At 40.7% G+C, this 19203-nt stretch overlaps 1 protein-coding gene across 1 annotated transcript; it reads right to left on the reverse strand.

Moving 5' to 3' along the window:
• Positions 1-689: 689 nt before the first annotated feature.
• On the reverse strand, positions 690-5710 carry LOC127292292 (uncharacterized). The gene is made up of 7 exons (XM_051321658.2): positions 5566-5710; positions 4205-4312; positions 4045-4118; positions 3486-3959; positions 2419-3093; positions 2114-2326; positions 690-1784 (listed from the first exon to the last, which is right to left on the reverse strand). Exons 2-7 carry the CDS (start codon positions 4296-4298, stop codon positions 1041-1043), a joined length of 2274 nt encoding a protein of 757 aa, XP_051177618.1. The 5' UTR covers positions 4299-4312; positions 5566-5710; the 3' UTR covers positions 690-1040.
• Between the last annotated feature and the right edge of the window lie 13493 nt (positions 5711-19203).

Genomic DNA, 19203 nt, shown 5'->3' on the forward strand with positions numbered 1-19203 from the left:
TTTTTTACACACGTCACACGACAAGTCGGATTTTTATGAAACGAATTTGTGAGCGCGTAGCATGTGAAGATGTACGTTCAAATTTTTCGTTTCGATTTTTCAAAATTTTAAAATGCATGTAACATGCATTTCAAAATAAAGGGAGCATATACTCCCATGTGCCAAAACAAGATGTGGATGGCTTTAAAATATATAGTGGTAGCTCAATAGTGGTCAGTAAACCCAGCTCTGTCACACATGACGAAGTCAACAGCTTATTACTACTAGTACATACCAGGAACCAGGTAGCCATTGAGTTTGACAAGGTTAAGAACAAGGCTGGATGAGTACAGTATCAAATGCAAATAGATAATCACAACACGGTGGATATACACTAGTGTTGTTTTCTCATTCATGAACGGTGGTTGGACTAAAGATGGTGACCTCCAGCGTAACAAAAGAGAAAGCATGTTTATGTCAGGTGGTTGATACTATCTTACGAGAGCATGCAGACACTTAGATCTTGTACAAAATGCACTACCAACCAACCTAATCCAAGATCTCACCGACAGCTAGATCCATGATGATGCACACATAATCTGACAACTTCATTTCGAAAGAAAAAAAACATAATCCAACAACTCAATGATTAGGATATTTAAACAACAGATAACGAATCAAGGGAAAAATATTATATCGCGTAATTTCATGGGAAAAATCTCAGTGAGATGGTAGCAGCATTGTGCCATTTAATAACTTAACAAAAGAGGAAGATCAAGCTCGTGTATCCAAATAATCAAGGGGTTTAAGACATCACAGACAACTTGCATTTCTTTTTCAGAGAATAGATAGATAAATAAGGAACCTGAGGAGTTTCAAACCTTCCCTTGTTGAGCCTAAAAGCCGATGTAAATTCCTCCCAGGCCACCTATTAAGCCAGAGAACGCTTCCTCACAATGTTGTCAAGAACCTGGCAACTCAAAAGCCAAAAGAGAACCCCTTCCTCCTATCCACAAGCAAGACCTCGATTCTGGTTGATAAGAGAAATGTTTTTGGATCTTTTAACTGGATATCTTCATCGGGACCAGCATCGAGCCAACGCGAAGAAAATCATGAATCGAGCAACCTGACCAGGCTCCACTCATCTGAGAACTGGTTGCTGGGGAACAGTGCTCCCGAATGATCTTCTTTTCTTCATAAATCGTCTCTGGAATTGCTGACGCACTGTGCACCAAGGCATTCTTGACTTCAATTGTATACTCTTCAGGTGCCTCTGGTGAGACGTTGGCAGCAGCCTCTGAGCGCTCTTTTCCAACTGAGGCGACTTCAGCCTCCTGCCAGGTTAACTTTCCATCATCCAGAGCAGCCAGCATGTTTGAAGCTAGGGGCTGGTATGTTACAGCTTTGACGACATCCTCATGGGCCTGCTTTCCATGCCTGATGCGCTTTTTTCTCTGTGCATACACCTTGGCAGAATCTCTAACAGGGTTCCCAGATTCTTTCCCTGAAATCTGCTGCGTATCCAAATTTACATCCTGTAGCTTGCGTGCCAGATCGTGCGTCTCCCTGATGATTCTGTCCACCAGTGCTCTGTCAGCTTTGGGCTGCCGAGGAACGTAGGCATGAGCCGCGTACAGATTAGGGACAGGTATGAAACGTGGAGCATCACCGCTAAGCTTAGATCTCGTGTAATTTCTGCCTCCTGCTTCTTCCTCCTCATACATCATGAAGTGATCAAGCAGACATTCTTTTGCTATGGTAGATTTGAAGATCTTGAGCATACAAGTTCCAGGACCATAGTGTACCTGCAAGTAAAACATAGTGGGAGATCACAGAGTGAGACCAAGGTTAATGGCATTAAAAAGATATGTTTTTGTCCAAGTTGTACTACAGCAAAATGCTAACTAAATACAAGAAAAACCCCTTAATAACTGGATCCAACGAAACAAAGCTGTCCAGTAATATTGATTTAGGATGGTACTTTCATTTTCAGCTTGTTTGTGAAACAATGTGCAGGAAATCGCATGCAGACAGTTATATGTTAGAACCAAAAACATGTACAGTGAACAATAATCATGTCTTATAACAGATGTGTTCCATGTAAAACAAACTAGCAAGGTATGAGAGAACATACCTCTTGTGTATCTCTGCTGAATATGACAGACTTGTGTTCATTGTTGTACAGCAAGATCGGCTGTAAGGTGGTGTTTGGTATATTCTTTATGATGTGCCACTTCACAGGAAAGCATCCAGTCCACTTATCCTGGCTCCAAAAGTCCATGTTCTTTTGAAAATCCACAGGGCCAACCATCTCAGCAACACCGCAGAAATGGGAACTTTGATTGACCTGTTAGACAATGATTTAGGTTCAGAAATTCAAGTTCAAGAGCGGGATATTGACTAGAACAGTCGATACACCTTAGATTAAGACAAACTCACCGAAAAGAATAGAAAAACTGGACACAAGGCAGAACTACTTGTTTCTTTTGACGAAAAGGCAGATTGGCTGCTTTTCATTGCAGAACTACTTGTAGTTATCATTTGAGCATCTTTAAATGCTCTATCCAGCTTCCGGTTTCCAAGACGAGAACTCGACCAGACACCATATTTGATGGATTTATGAACATTTGCCTCGCTATAAGACTTGATAACAAAGAATTTTGCATTGGGATACACCAGCTGGAAGTCATCTCCGTTATACTGATCAGTCCTAATGATGATTTCGCCCTGTGGATTGCCAATATGCAGCATTGATGTACAGGATTTGGCAACTATTTCTGACGGCATCGAACCTCTTGGCTTTTTTTCTTGACCCATCTTCTGCCAATGCGGTGAACTCAACTTTCCAGTGAAACCATTTACATGGCTTCTGGGCTTCAAGCTTGGTTGGAGTTTCTCTGCTATAACCATCTTACGAAGGTCTGATCCAACATTTGAAGCATTATAATTGTATGATGAATTAGTTCTGGGCGTTGAGCTTGGTTGGAGTTTCTCAGCTATAACCATCTTACGAAGGTCTGGTCCAACATTTGAGGCATTACAATTGTATGATGAAGTAGCCTGCTGCGACGACTTGACAGAAGGTAATCCCCCTTGTAGAGAGTGTCCTGATGCCTAATCATAACAAGATGGTCAATAACACATGGAATATAACAAGACTTTATTTTGTATAATTGCAGAAGTGTGGAAGATATGGTCGTGGCATCAGAATGTTTGACAGGGAATGAGTATGAATATATGTGTCCATTAGTACCGGTATTTCTTCTGCACATGCTGTAACAAACGTAATAATTACCAACACTAACTTCAGTTCAATAACACAGATATATTATATAAACTGTTTCCAAAACTTTATACTAGAAAAGGGCAAAAGAAGACCACTATCTTGTACAACAGATGGAATGACAGGCATGAGGGCATTAACAGGATCTGGCTACCTAAGTACAACTGTAGGATAAAATAGAAGAAAAACCCAAGAGTTATAAGTATGAGGACATATGGCCTACCTGTGGAGCACGAATAAGTTTAGCAGGCATCATGTTTCGAGCAGCTAGATCTTGCTTCCATGGACCTGAACTATGCAGTTGTGCCGTTGACAGCATAGCATGGCCTTCGAATTTTTTTGGAGCAACTCCAGCTGATTGTAGAGATGGATTCCATGTAATACCCTTTTCTGAGGCAACAGGAAAACTTGGTCCTTGTCCACTGGGAATGAATAAGCTATCAGAGTATGTGACAGTTTTCGACATGCTAGCTAGGCCCCAATGTGGAGCAGATGGAAGAACATCATAGCGGGGTGTAGGAACTGGTTGATGGTATGTGACGTCAGCAGTCTTAGCAAGATACTCTTGGGCTCCTCCAGCAAATCTGTGATCAGCTACGGCACAAGGTTCTGGCGGGTAAGGGGCAAGGGGAGAATGTGAAATCCCATAGTGAGGGATAACAAAATACGGGCATGGTGTGCTTTCAGCCTGCTGGCCCTGTCAAAGGACAAGTACCTGCCTAATCAAACACATCGGCAAACAATGGTAGCAAGAATGAAACATGCATTTCTGGAGTACTAACCGAGTAATGTAGACCTTGATCTCCACATCCCCAAAGTGGCTGGTGCTCATACAAGTCAGCAGGCAGATTAATTTCTGCAATGAAGAGAGCAAAAGCCATTAAGTAACAAACTCCACTAGCAAGACATATCACATAGTCAAGAATGATGAGGCCATGTTACCATCTGGGGCATATGGAGTTGGATAGTAAGTTGCCGTGGCAGGAAAGCAGAACTCCTCTCCAAATATGAGCTCGGGGTTTTCCTCAAAATCCATGGGATGCAGTTACTCTGAAAGAACGACACTGGTGTTCAGAAACTGAAAACATCATGTGACCAGTTTATCACAACAACTGGAAACATGACATATGTACATACAAGGCAACTCATGCAAGCACCGACACCAACATTCACGGTCATCTTTAGTAGCACATGTGCCCTTTCCAGTTATTAATTGATTTGCTCATACTCCTTAGGCTATATGTACAAAAACATGGAGCTAAGCTAACAGAAGCATCGAACACCTATGCAGCCGGTCAAACATAAACTTGTTATTCAACCAGGCAAATATAAACTTGTTCTGACAAAATTGAGTGTGAAACAGCAATCCTAATACTCCATCTGTTAAAAGTAGAAGAGTGAACTGTTTATTAACTCCAAAACCTGCTAATGATCCATCATTTCTGCCCATCGGGAAACAAGCGAAAAAACTCCACGCAAAACAAACCTACGGCAGAATTCAATCACCACAACCTCCAACAAGGTGATAACAGGTAATATACTGGAAGAATCAATGATGTTTACAGCAAACCCACTTAGTCAGCCATGCAGCTACACAAGCAATTAAAACAACTGTAACCGCCAATCCGCAGCAATGCAAACAGGCATAATCACCGATCCCCGGCTAGCTGTTAACCTGAAGACACTCACACTAGCAAGATCTTGCCGCCACCACATTTCCCCTGTTCCTCGAAACCCAATGGAACGAGCACACCCAATAATCAACCAGCACAGCACACCAAACATTCAGTTACGAAATAGTTCTGGGAAAAATCGACATCCCAAGTTGCCTGCCTGTAGTAACCCCAACATGCAGCGCGAATTGCAAAAGGAGCTCCTTTATCACAGATGCACCTCCATTTCACGCCCAACGGGCAAAGAAAACCAAACCAAATCACCCGGTGCCACCTAAGGGAAGCACGAAACCCTAGGTCGTTCGACGCGACCCGCCACAATTTGCCCAACCCCGTGGCACACGATCCGACCGCACCACCGCGAAATCGAACCCGCACAGCACCGCCGGAAGCGGGAACCCACAGCACGGCCGCAAGGGAGGGAGTGGTACGGCACTACGGCGTACGGACAAAACAGCGCGGAGAAGGGTCTGGGTCGGGCGAGCGAGCGAGCGAGCCCGCCGGCGCTGAGCCCCGTCGCGCATGATCGGAGCACGCCGCGGACGAACCAAACCCTCGCTGCGTAGCACCCCCGGAGCGGAAACGCCCAACCCAAGTAAACGAGCGTACGGGTTCGCGGAGAGAGCTCACCGGCACTGAAGCGGCGTAGGATCGCTTCCCCGCGGCGGTCGCCTGGTCGCCGGCGGCCGAGGCGGAAACCCTAGCGGAGAGGGGCGGAGGCGGCGAGGAGGAGGAGCGGAAGCAAAAAGCGGGAAAATAAGCGTGGAGGAGGGCAGTGCTGTGCGGGGTGCGGTGCTGGTGTTGTGCTGCGTTCCAATTGCTTTCACAGACATGTGGGGCTGGCTGGGTTTGCACAGAGAAAGAGAAGGGAACATTGATGATCTACCCCATTTTTTCTGGGGATCAATGTACTCTCTCCTTTCTGATTCATACTACCTCTGTCCATAAATAGATGTCTTAGATTTATCAAATTTTGAATGTATATAGACACTATTTAGTGTATAGATTCATCTAAATTTAGACAAATATAAGACATTTATTTATGGACAGAGGGAGTATTAATTTTAGTCAAGGTCAAATTTTATAAAACTTAACCGAATGTATATAAAATAATATTGATATCTACAACATTACCTTAATGTTATTAGACCTATTATAAAATATGTTTATATATTATATGCATTTAAAAATATGGAAGTTAATATTACTTTTATGTATAGTTCTTTGGGCTTTAAAAAGTTTTGCTTTGATCAAATCCAGTATGCATACTAAATTGGAAAGAAGGGAGTAGCGCGCTTTCCATGGGTAAGACATTGATATTTTGCCTCATTTTTCTAGACGCCCCGCTTAGTTTTGCACTGAGCCAGAGAAGAGGACATTGGTCACTGGCATGCACAAACAAGGCTATTTAGGAGAATTTAACCTCATTAAGTTATCGGTGTAGTGGCAAGGCAACTTCTTTGGTCAGCTCAATGGACGATATATGTTCGAATCCTCATTTAATATATACACATATATACTCATGTTGTTAATTAGTAGGGATAGTCCTACATGTTGGATTCACATCCTGCAGCGTCCATCAACTTTATCAAGCAAATTTAACAGCCAGGTTTAAAAATAAAAATCAAGTAGCCTCGTAATTACAGTTAAAAAATAATCCAAAATTGCACACGTTTTTTTCTCTCTGAGAGGCTGATATCGGGAACCCATCGGCCTGTAGCATCCTTCAATGTTAATAAGGCGGCACAGAAAGAATCACAAATAAAATAATTCAAGATAGTCATCGTTTCTTGTAGAGAGAGGGTGACCTCAGGGCCCATCAGCCTGCAGCATCCCTTAGTGTTTATACAATGTAAAATCTGATTGTCTAGTTCGAAAATAAAAGGCAATTAGCCCTCAATCATAGGTAAAAGATAATCCAAGATAGCAATTGTTTCCTGCCTAGAGAGGCGGACCTGGGGGACCCATCAACCTATAATATTCTTCAACCTTAAGGGTAAAATCTATAGGCATGGTTTGAAAATAAAAGGCAAATAGTCAGCAATTACGGGTAAAAACATATCCAAGATAGCAATTGTTTCTTGTACGGAGAGGCGAACCTCGTGTATCTATCAGTTTGTAGTGTCACTTAATTTTAACAAGGTAAACTTTAATGGCCTAGTTTAAAAATAAAAGTCTAGTAGCCTGCAATCATGGGTAAAAAAAAAAGAAGATAGCACACGCTTTGTGTACAAGAAGGTTCACCTCGGGACCCATTAGCCAGCTTCCCTCACATTAACAAGGTAAACTTTAACGTCTAGGTTTTAAAATAAAAATCAAGTAGCTAAAAAAGGGTTAAAAAAATCTAAGATCGGAAACTTTTCTTCTATAGAGAGGCTGGCATCGGAAACCATCGGTCAGAACCATAAACAAATGCACCGAACAACAATAACTAGATCTAAACAGAGAGGGTGATTGTAATATCCCAGTATTTGGGGTTACAAAAATAGAGGAAACAGATGTGTGCATTGCATTCATGCATAGAAAATCTGGGGAATTTTCGCGCTTTAAAGTAAAACAGTCACAGTAACTGAAGTTTCACTTGATCTTGGTGGAATTGAAGTAGCTCATCAAGTCAAGCGCTATAAACCTCAATGTGACTTTGTTAAAACCTTGTTTTGGGTAGAGATGATTTGATCTAAGGGGTTAGATCAAATGGAATTAAAACCAACACAAGAACATATGAATCAAGGATCAACTACTTGATCTTATTAAAGATCATAACATGGTATTCCTTGCCATAACATATAAACATCCATTTAATTGGAAATCAAGTAACAATAATTAAAGAAACCATTCTTCACTTATCTTTTCCATGTCTTAAAACTAATCCATGATCCTACCATGAAACCTCATGGTATTCATTCCACTTCAACATTGGAATTATAACAAGGAGATCCACTCAAGAAGTATATATTCTTCTCTATTCCAAATTATTATACATCAACCTTAGAGAGATGAGAGTTCTAGATTATTTATTAGAGAAGCAATGACAAACCTTGAGCTAAAACCTGGATATACATCCATGTAATCAAAACATTATCTTAAGAACATAACCTTGAGATATTATTCAAGTCATTCCCAGTTGAGAGAGACCATTCATACCAATTTTAGCTTTACCTATTTAAGAATGAAGGACAGCCATTGAACTAAAGTATTAAGAGATTAACCATTTCATCTTGAAGTGGTGAGATAACCAAATATCAAATGGTATAATACCATATCCACGAATTGATAAAGTAAGGAGGAGATATTAGGAGTACACCATAAACCCTAGAATAAACCATTCCTATATGAGAGAACTCAAGCTATGGAGTTACACTCAAGATAGTTGAGGCAACACTTGGATTTGAGGTAGAGAACTATTCTTATAACCAGATGATTATATCATCATTGTTTGAGTAGAACCCTAGCAGAATATCTCAGGCATTCTCCTGGGGTATAATCTATTGAGACAATCATAGTCATGTCCACCCAAGAAATTATAAGAGGGGTATTATACCGTAGCTGATCAAGACAATACTTTATCTTAGAAGTGAGAAACCTAATTCTTGAGAGATAACTTAGGAAGCCAAACCTTGATCATTATAAATTGTGTAGTGATCATAAACCCTAAGAACTTGAAGTAGAGGATATAAGCATATAAGAAAAGCTTAGAGTTAAAGCCTGTAATTTATATGGTGAGAAACCATTCAGCAATATAACCAAAGTTAACTATAAAAAGAACCATAACCACTTTAGTTACTTTAATGATAAATTGAGGATAGTAATAAAAGACAATTGGTAGAAGATAAAACCAATTCTCAAATCCTTAGTAACTAAAGGAGAACAACAACTATTAAGCAAGTAACCACCTTATCAAGAATAGTGGAGATTAAACCCTAGCCAATGCAATATGGTGTCATCTCATCTCTATAACCAAAAGTGCATCCTCATTAATATCTTATGCTTCAATTTATGAAACAAGAGACACTTAGTACTAAATCCTATAATTAAACCCATGTGTGGTGATCAACCATTTATCTTTGTAAGCAAGATCAACCATGATGGAAACAATACCTACTTAGATGCTTTCAAAGATAATGATAGTATTACCCTTAAAAGGGGGTTATAATAGAAATTACAAAACCCTAACACATTTGTGCTCACATAAAATCATATGCAAGTAATCAATTCCTCAAATAGAAAACAAGCCCTGACAACAATCTCAGAAATACTTTAAGTTGAAAGTATCAACTCCAATACTTCCAAACAGATTTGATTCACAAGAAAAATGGAAATTTAAAATGAGAGCATAAAATCATGCTTAATTAAAATTGCAATAAAGGTTCATATATATTAAATGCTCATTCAAAAACAAATCAGTATTAAAATGATCTTCTTATTAGTCCTCATGAAATTCCAATTGTCAAACACCTACAAAATTGAATGATTGAAATTTGAATTGAAAACAGAATTCAAAATAGAAATACAAAATAGAAAATAAATAAAAGATAAAAAAGAAGAAAAGCCTCACCTAGACCTTACCTGGCCGAGCAGCCCACGAGCAGCCCAGCAGCATCGGCCCAACATCAGCCCATACCTCTTCGTTGAAATATCAACGAGAGGAGGGGTCGTCCTCATCCTCTCCAGCACGCATGCTGGACAGCACGACGGCGTGCTCCCCTTCTCCTCAGCGCTGGCGCCTCCTCCTTCCTCGATGGCGTGACGAGGCACCCTCCGACGCCGTATAAAAGCCCCGGGACGAGCCCTAGCCTCGGTTTTCTTCCTCCTCTACTCAATTTTCCCCAATCTAAAACCCTACCTGAGCCGGCCGTCGACCATCGCCGTCGATTGGGGAAGCCCCAGACCTCGCCGTGACCACCATTGTCTCCGCCGTCCTCGACATGTTCACGGTGCAAAAGGAATCGAGCCGGGGCAACCTGTAGCCTCGCCGACGAGCTCGTCTTCCCCGACACTAGCGCCGATGATTTCTGGTGATGCCGACCACCATTGACCTCACCGCCAAGCTCATCATGCTTCTGGTGAGCCACTGAACCTCCCGAGCATCGTAGCCCTCTCCCTAGCATCCTATACCGTGCCATCGCCGGAGACCTGCAAGCACCGCCGCTCGGGCTTGCCGTCGAGCTTGCGCCGGCGACCAATAGTGGGCGGCGCCACCACCGTTAGACTCCCCGTGTCGCGTAGAGTCGCACAGGCATCAGCGCGCGCTCGTAGGTCGCCGGAGTCTCGCCGCCGTTGCCAATTTCCGCCGGCCACCGTGTCCCAGTCATTTTCCCAATTTTGACATTGGTCAATGCCTATGTGGCCACCAACGTGGCCACTGGCCCACCAGTCAGAGACTGTGTGGGTAGCTTAACCGGGTGCGTCTAGTCATTTTTAGTTTTTAATTTAAATCCAACAATTACTGCAACTTTGCAAATTTATATAAAATTCATTAAAACTCAGAAAAATATAAATGAGATATCAAAATTCTTATAAAAATAAACTCTATCCAATAAAAATATAATATGAAATTTTTATTTTTAATAAAAATTTAATTATTTAATAATTGTTATTTAAGCATTTCCTTTTATTCTTAATTGAATTAAAATTCAATAATTAGGAAAAATTCTCCAAATTAAATAAAACCAGTAACTAAATAAAGAAAACATTAAAACTAATTTTATTTATTTATTTATTGTGTTAAATCCTTATTAAAAGGATTTAAACCCTGATTAACAATTACCTTAATTATTAAAATCTGTAAAAATAATAAAATGATAAATCCAATATTATTTTTATTTCAAAGTTACTAATAACTTCAACTTTGCAAACAAGTTATTAATCTAAGAACTAAATAGTAATTATGAAACCCTAGTTCCATTATAAATAACATTATGGTTTCATAATTTCATGTGAACACTAAAACCCTAATGCCATTTAGAACCCTAGCTCCATTACTTCATATGAACCCTAAATGGTTTCCAAACCTACACCCCAAGTTAACATGTGATTATGTACTTCCTTTTGATCCATATAACCATAACTAGCAATTAAATACTTGCCATGTTCACATAAAATGTAGGAGCTCTATTATCAATAATTTAGTGTTCCATATATGAATCCCTATCCACCTAGATGATCAAATTAGGATCAACCAAGTCTAAACCCTAGTTTCTAATGCCAAAACCATCATCCTTATTCATCAATGCTTAGCATCACACCATTATTATGAACTCCAATAGCAACCATGCCAATATTGTGCATCCTATTCCATACACACTAAACCCTATTTGGGTGAGATAATTATTAATCCTCCTATTTTAGGAAACCACCATCCCTTACTTAGTAGATCCAATAGGAAACTCTAGATACCCTCACCATTAACTGAAATACTTCTTATTACTTAAGAAGTATGTTCTTCAAAAGTTATTCTTTTGAAGTAAACAGAGAATCATCATCAACCCTACTTATAAGGACCTATGAACCCTAGCTAGCTATCACCAACAAGATGAACCAATCTTGATAGCAACCTTGTATGAATAATTGCTTAGGATGCCTAGGCTTAACTCAACATTACAAACCCTAGGTGTCGATGAATCCAACATTGCTGTGATCCATCTAATGCTTACTCCAGAAACTTCTTGGAACCATAATAAACTCTAGAAACCCACAAAACCAATTGTCATACTTGTTCTTCATTAAAGAACATGTTCTTCAAAAGTTATTCTTTTTAAAATATATAACAAGTAATCATCAACATGCACTATAGGACTTAAAATTGACAACTGCTCTTTACTTATTATACAACTACTATCCTTTGGTGTGTATGATGGTTATTAAGCATTCTACCACTTGTTTATGATTCTAAGACAACAAAACCCTAATAAGAACCTTGTTTGTGGAATCACTCTAAAAAGTGCAACACACTCTAAACTAATCATATCAACTCACTAATCCTAAATCATCGGGGTTAGGTCACGCTTAGAGCGATTGCATCTCATACTTATGCATTATTGCATCCTTGCCAATCTTTTAAACATCGTCCTTACCGGACGATGATGCTATTTCAGAATTTGGAGTTACTGCATATCGAAGACCTTGCCTGCATAATATTGCAGTCAAGAAAGGCAAGTTCATCGCTTGCTCATGTCATTTGAGTATTTTTACCAAATTACTTGCAAAGTACTATGTTTATCACTATTGCATAAAAAGCAAAACCACTATTTTCATAACTATGAATATGACTATGTGGTGGGCAATGGAACCATGGATTGTGTTGATATGGTGGAGGTTCCATTGCAAGGGTTTATATCCATCTAGGATTAAACAAAAAATGTCGTCCAGTGATTCTTGTGCTGTAAAAACCGTGTTAACCATAAGATCTGGAGTGGGATGGAATAGTCAATCGTATTTCCACCTCTTGTACATCAACGGACGCGCTTTACCGTAGACACTTGTATTCCAAGGGGGCAAGCGGTAGGCTGGGGAAGCCATAAGTTCCCCACGGCATTGTCCGTAGACACTTGTCGCCCGAGGAGCAGGCGGTAGGCTGGGGAAGCCATAAGTTCCCCACGGTATTGCGGTCTATGATGGGTTGCATCTACTGGCGAAGGAGTTTGGTTCGATCCCTGATACGTCTCCAACGTATCGATAATTTCTTATGTTCCATGCCACATTATTGATGTTATCTACATGTTTTATGCACACTTTATGTCATATTCGTGCATTTTCTGGAACTAACCTATTAACAAGATGCCGAAGTGCCGATTCTGTTTCTGCTGTTTTTGGTTTCAGAAATCCTAGTAACGAAATATTCTCGGAATTGGACGAAATCAACGCCCAGGGTCCTATTTTGCCACGAAGCTTCCAGAAGACCGAAGAGGAGACGAAGTGGGGCCACGAGGTGGCCACACCCTAGGGCGGCGCGCCCCTCCCCTTGGTCGCGCGGCCCTGTGGTGTGGGCCCCTCGTGCCGCCTCCTGACCTGCCCTTCCGCCTACTTAAAGCCTCCGTCGCGAAACCCCCAGTACCGAGAGCCACGATACGGAAAACCTTCCAGAGACGCCGCCGCCGCCAATCCCATCTCGGGGGATTCAGGAGATCGCCTCCGGCACCCTGCCGGAGAGGGGAATCATCTCCCGGAGGACTCTACGCTGCCATGGTCGCCTCCGGAGTGATGTGTGAGTAGTCTACCCCTGGACTATGGGTCCATAGCAGTAGCTAGATGGTTGTCTTCTCCCCATTGTGCTTAATTGTCGGATCTTGTGAGCTGCCTAACATGATCAAGATCATCTATCTGTAATTCTATATGTTGTGTTTGTTGGGATCCGATGAATAGAGAATACTTGTTATGTTGATTATCAAAGTTATGTCTATGTGTTGTTTATGATCTTGCATGCTCTCCGTTATTAGTAGATGCTCTGGCCAAGTTGATGCTAGTAACTCCAAGAGGGAGTATTTATGCTCGATAGTGGGTTCATGTCTCCGTGAATCTGGAGGGGTGACAAGAACCTCTAAGGTTATGGATGTGCTGTTGCCACTAGGGATAAAACATTGGTGCTATGTTCAAGGATGTAGTCACTGATTACATTACGCGCAATACTTAATGCAATTGTCTGTTGTTAGCAACTTAATACTGGAGGGGGTTCGGATGATAACTTTGAAGGTGGACTTTTAGGCATAGATGCATGCTGGATAGCGGTCTATGTACTTTGTCGTAATGCCCAATTAAATCTCACTATACTCATCATAATATGTATGTGCATGGTCATGCCCTCTTTATTTGTCAATTGCCCAACTGTAATTTGTTCACCCAACATGTTGTTTATCTTATGGAGAGACACCTCTAGTGAACTGTGGACCCCGGTCCAATTCTCTATACTGAAATACAATCTACTGCAATACTTGTTTTTCTGTTTTCTGCAAACAATCATCTTCCACACAATACGGTTAATCCTTTGTTACAGCAAGTGATACGTCTCCGACGTATCGATAATTTCTTATGTTCCATACCACATTATTGATGTTATCTACATGTTTTATGCACACTTTATGTCATATTCGTGCATTTTCTGGAACTAACCTATTAACAAGATGCCGAAGTGCGATTCTGTCATTGCTTTTTGGTTTCAGAAATCCTAGTAACGAAATATTCTCGGAATTGGACGAAATCAACGCCCAGGGTCCTATTTTGCCACGAAGCTTCCAGAAGTCCGAAGAGGAGACGAAGAGGGGCCACGAGGGGGCCACACCCTAGGGCGGCGCGGCCCCCCCTTGGCCGCGCGGCCCGGTGGTGTGGGGCCCTCGTGCCGCCTCCTGACCTGCCCTTCCGCCTACTTAAAGCCTCCGTTGCGAAACCCCCAGTACCGAGAGCCACGATACGGAAAACCTTCCAGAGACGACGCCGCCGCCGATCCCATCTCGGGGGATCCAGGAGATCGCCTCCGGCACCCTGCCGGAGAGGGGAATCATCTCCCGGAGGACTCTACGCCGCCATGGTCGCCTCCGGAGTGATGTGTGAGTAGTCTACCCCTGGACTATGGGTCCATAGCAGTAGCTAGATGGTTGTCTTCTCCCCATTGTGCTTTCATTGTCGGATCTTGTGAGCTGCCTAACATGATCAAGATCATCTATCTGTAATTCTATATGTTGCGTTTGTTGGGATCCGATGAATAGAGAATACTTGTTATGTTGATTATCAAAGTTATGTCTATGTGTTGTTTATGATCTTGCATGCTCTCCGTTACTAGTAGATGCTCTGGCCAAGTAGATGCTTGTAACTCCAAGAGGGAGTATTTATGCTCGATAGTGGGTTCATGCCTGCATTGACACCGGGACAAAGGATGAAAAGTTCTAAGGTTGTGTTGTGCTGTTGCCACTAGGGATAAAACATTGATGCTATGTCTAAGGATGTAGTTGTTGATTACATTACGCACCATACTTAATGCAATTGTCTGTTGCTTTGCAACTTAATACTGGAGGGGGTTCGGATGATAACCTGAAGGTGGACTTTTTAGGCATAGATGCAGTTGGATGGCGGTCTATGTACTTTGTCGTAATGCCCAATTAAATCTCACTATACTCATCATAATATGTATGTGCATGGTCATGCCCTCTTTATTTGTCAATTGCCCAACTGTAATTTGTTCACCCAACATGCTGTTTATCTTATGGGAGAGACACCTCTAGTGAACTGTGGACCCCGGTCCAATTCTCTATACTGAAATACAATCTACTGCAATACTTGTTCTACTGTTTTCTGCAAACAATCATCTTCCACACAATACGGTTAATCCTTTGTTACAGCAAGCCGGTGAGATTGACAACCTCACTGTTTCGTTGGGGCAAAGTACTTTGGTTGTGTTGTGCAGGTTCCACGTTGGCGCCAGAATCCCTGGTGTTGCGCCGCACTACATCCCGCCGCCATCAACCTTCAACGTGCTTCTTGGCTCCTCCTGGTTCGATAAACCTTGGTTTCTTTCTGAGGGAAAACTTGCTGCTGTGCGCATCATACCTTCCTCTTGGGGTTCCCAACGAACGTGTGAGTTACACGCCATTAGCAAGCCGGTGAGATTGACAACCTCACTGTTTCGTTGGGGTAAAGTACTTTGGTTGTGTTGTGCAGGTTCCACGTTGGCGCCGGAATCTCTGGTGTTGCGCCGCACTACATCCCGCCGCCATCAACCTTCAACGTGCTTCTTGACTCCTACTGGTTCGATTAAACCTTGATTTCTTACTGAGGGAAACTTGCCGCTGTGCGCATCACACCTTCCTCTTGGGGTTCCCAACGGACGTGTCAACCACACGCATCAAGCAAATTTCTGGCGCCGTTGCCGGGGAGATCAAGACACGCTGCAAGGGGAGTCTCCACTTCCCAATCTCTTTACTTTGTTTTTGTCTTGCTTAGTTTTATTTACTACTTTGTTTGCTGCACTAAATCAAAATACAAAAAAAATTAGTTGCTAGTTTTACTTTATTTGCTATCTTGTTTGCTATATCAAAAACACAAAAAAATTAGTTACTTGCATTTACTTTATCTAGTTTGCTTTATTTACTACTGCTAAAATGGCCACTCCTGAAAATACTAAGTTGTGTGACTTCACAACCACAAATAATAATGATTTCTTATGCACACCTATTGCTCCACCTGCTACTACAGCAGAATTCTTTGAAATTAAACCTGCTTTACTGAATCTTGTTATGCGAGAGCAATTTTCTGGTGTTAGTTCTGATGATGCTGCTGCCCATCTCAATAATTTTGTTGAACTATGTGAAATGCAAAAATATAAAGATGTAGATGGTGACATTATAAAATTAAAATTGTTCCCTTTCTCATTAAGAGGAAGAGCTAAAGATTTGTTGCTATCTCTGCCTAAGAATAGTATTGATTCATGGACTAAATGCAAGGATGCTTTTATTGGTAGATATTATCCCCCTACTAAAATTATATCTTTGAGGAGTAGCATAATGAATTTTAAACAATTAGATACTGAGCATGTTGCACAAGCATGGGAAAGAATGAAATCTCTGGTTAAAAATTTCCCAACCCATGGACTGACTACTTGGATGATCATCCAAACCTTCTATGCAGGACTAAATTTTTCTTCGCGGAATTTATTGGATTCAGCTGCTGGAGGTACCTTTATGTCCATCACTCTTGGTGAAGCAACAAAGCTTCTTGATAATATGATGATCAATTACTCTGAATGGCACACGGAAAAAGCTCCACAAGGTAAGAAGGTAAATTCTGTCGAAGAAACCTCTTCCTTGAGTGATAAGATTGATGCTATTATGTCTATGCTTGTGAATGATAGGACTAATGTTGATCCTAATAATGTTCCATTAGCTTCATTGGTTGCCCAAGAAGAACATGTTGATGTAAACTTCATTAAAAATAATAATTTCAACAACAATGCTTACCGGAACAATTCTAGTAACAACTATAGGCCATATCCTTATAATAATGGCAACGGTTATGCTAATTCTTATGGGAATTCTTACAACAATAATAGGAACACACCCCCTGGACTTGAAGCCATGCTTAAAGAATTTATTAGTACACAAACTGCCTTTAACAAATCTGTTGAAGAAAAGCTTGGGAAAATTGATATACTTGCTTCTAAAGTCGATAGTCTTGCCTCTGATGTTGATCTTTTGAAATCGAAAGTTATGCCTAGTAGGGATATTGAAAATAAAATTGTTACTACAGAAAATGCCATCCAAGTTAGAATTAATGAGAATATAAGATTAATGGCTGAACTGCGTGCTAGGTGGGATAGAGAAGAAAATGAAAAACTAGCTAAAGAGAAGAATGTAGCTAAAGTTTGGACTATTACCACCACAAGTAATGTTGATTCTTCACATGTTGCTGCACCTCCTACTATTAATAATAAAAGAATTGGTGTTAGCAATGTTTCCACTTCTAATGCAAAGCGCGAAAAACTGCCTGAAACTGCTAAAACAGCTGAAACTGCCTGTGATAAAGTTGCTGAATTTTTTTCCAACATTGGGGATGATGATCCCATTGATTTAGATTATAATGGTTTGAATTTTGATGATTGCCACATCTCTGAAGTTATAAAGTTCTTGCAAAAACTTGCTAAAAGTCCTAATGCTAGTGCTATAAATTTGGCTTTCACGCAACATATTACAAATGCTCTCATAAAAGCTAGAGAAGAGAAACTAGAGCGCGAAGCCTCTATTCCTAGAAAGCTATAGGATGGTTGGGAGCCCATCATTAAGATGAAGGTTAAAGATTTTGATTGTAATGCTTTATGTGATCTTGGTGCAAGTATTTCTGTTATGCCTAAGAAAATTTATAATATGCTTGACTTGCCACCGCTGAAAAATTGTTATTTGGATGTTAATCTTGCTGATCATTCTACAAAGAAACCTTTGGGGAAAGTTGATAATGTTCGCATTACCGTTAACAATAACCTTGTCCCCGTTGATTTTGTTGTCTTGGATATTGAATGCAATGCATCTTGTCCCATTATATTGGGAAGACCTTTTCTTCGAACCGTTGGTGCTATCATTGATATGAAGGAAGGTAATATAAAATATCAATTTCCTCTCAAGAAAGGTATGGAACACTTCCCTAGAAAGAGAATGAAGTTACCTTTTGATTCTATTATTAGAACAAATTATGATGTTGACACTTCGTCTCTTGATAATACTTGATACACACTTTCTGCGCCTAGCTGAAAGGCGTTAAAGAAAAGCGCTTATGGGAGACAACCCATGGTTTTTACTACAGTACTTTGTTTTTATTTTGTGTCTTGGAAGTTGTTTACTACTGTAGCAACCTCTCCTTATCTTAGTTTAGTGTTTTGTTGTGCCAAGTAAAGTCGTTGATAGTAAAGTTCATACTAGATTTGGATTACTGCGCAGAAACAGATTTCTTTTCTGTCACGAATCTGGGTTGTTTTCTCTGTAGGTAACTCAGAAAATTATGCCAATTTACGTGAGTGATCCTCAGATATGTATGCAACTTTCATTCAATTTGAGCATTTTCATTTGAGCAAGTCTGGTGCCTCGATAAAATTCGTCAATACGAACTGTTCTGTTTTGACAGATTCTACCTTTTATTTCGCATTGCCTCTTTTGCTATGTTGGATGAATTTCTTGGTCCATTAATGTCCAGTAGCTTTATGCAATGTCCAGAAGTGTTAAGAATGATTATGTCACCTCTGAACATGTTAATTTTTATTGTCACTAACCCTCTAATGAGTTGTTCTAAGTTTGGTGTGGAGGAAGTTTTCAAGGATCAAGAGAGGAGTATGATGCAACATGATCAAGGAGAGTGAAAGCTCTAAGCTTGGGGATGCCCCGGTGGTTCACCCCTGCATATTCTAAGAAGACTCAAGCGTCTAAGCTTGGGGATGCCCAAGGCATCCCCTTCTTCATCGACAACATTATCAGGTTCCTCCCCTGAAACTATATTTTTATTCCATCACATCTTATGTGCTTTTCTTGGAGCGTCGGTTTGTTTTTGTTTTTTGTTTTGTTTGAATAAAATGGATCCTAGCATTCACTTTATGGGAGAGAGACACGCTCCGCTGTAGCATATGGACAAGTATGTCCTTAGGCTCTACTCATAGTATTCATGGCGAAGTTTCTTCTTCGTTAAATTGTTATATGGTTGGAATTGGAAAATGATACATGTAGTAATTGCTATAAATGTCTTGGGTAATGTGATACTTGGCAATTGTTGTGCTCATGTTTAAGCTCTTGCATCATATACTTT

The sequence above is a fragment of the Lolium perenne genome, chromosome 1, assembly GCF_019359855.2.
Source record: "Lolium perenne isolate Kyuss_39 chromosome 1, Kyuss_2.0, whole genome shotgun sequence".
In the NCBI taxonomy this organism is placed as follows: domain Eukaryota; kingdom Viridiplantae; phylum Streptophyta; class Magnoliopsida; order Poales; family Poaceae; genus Lolium; species Lolium perenne.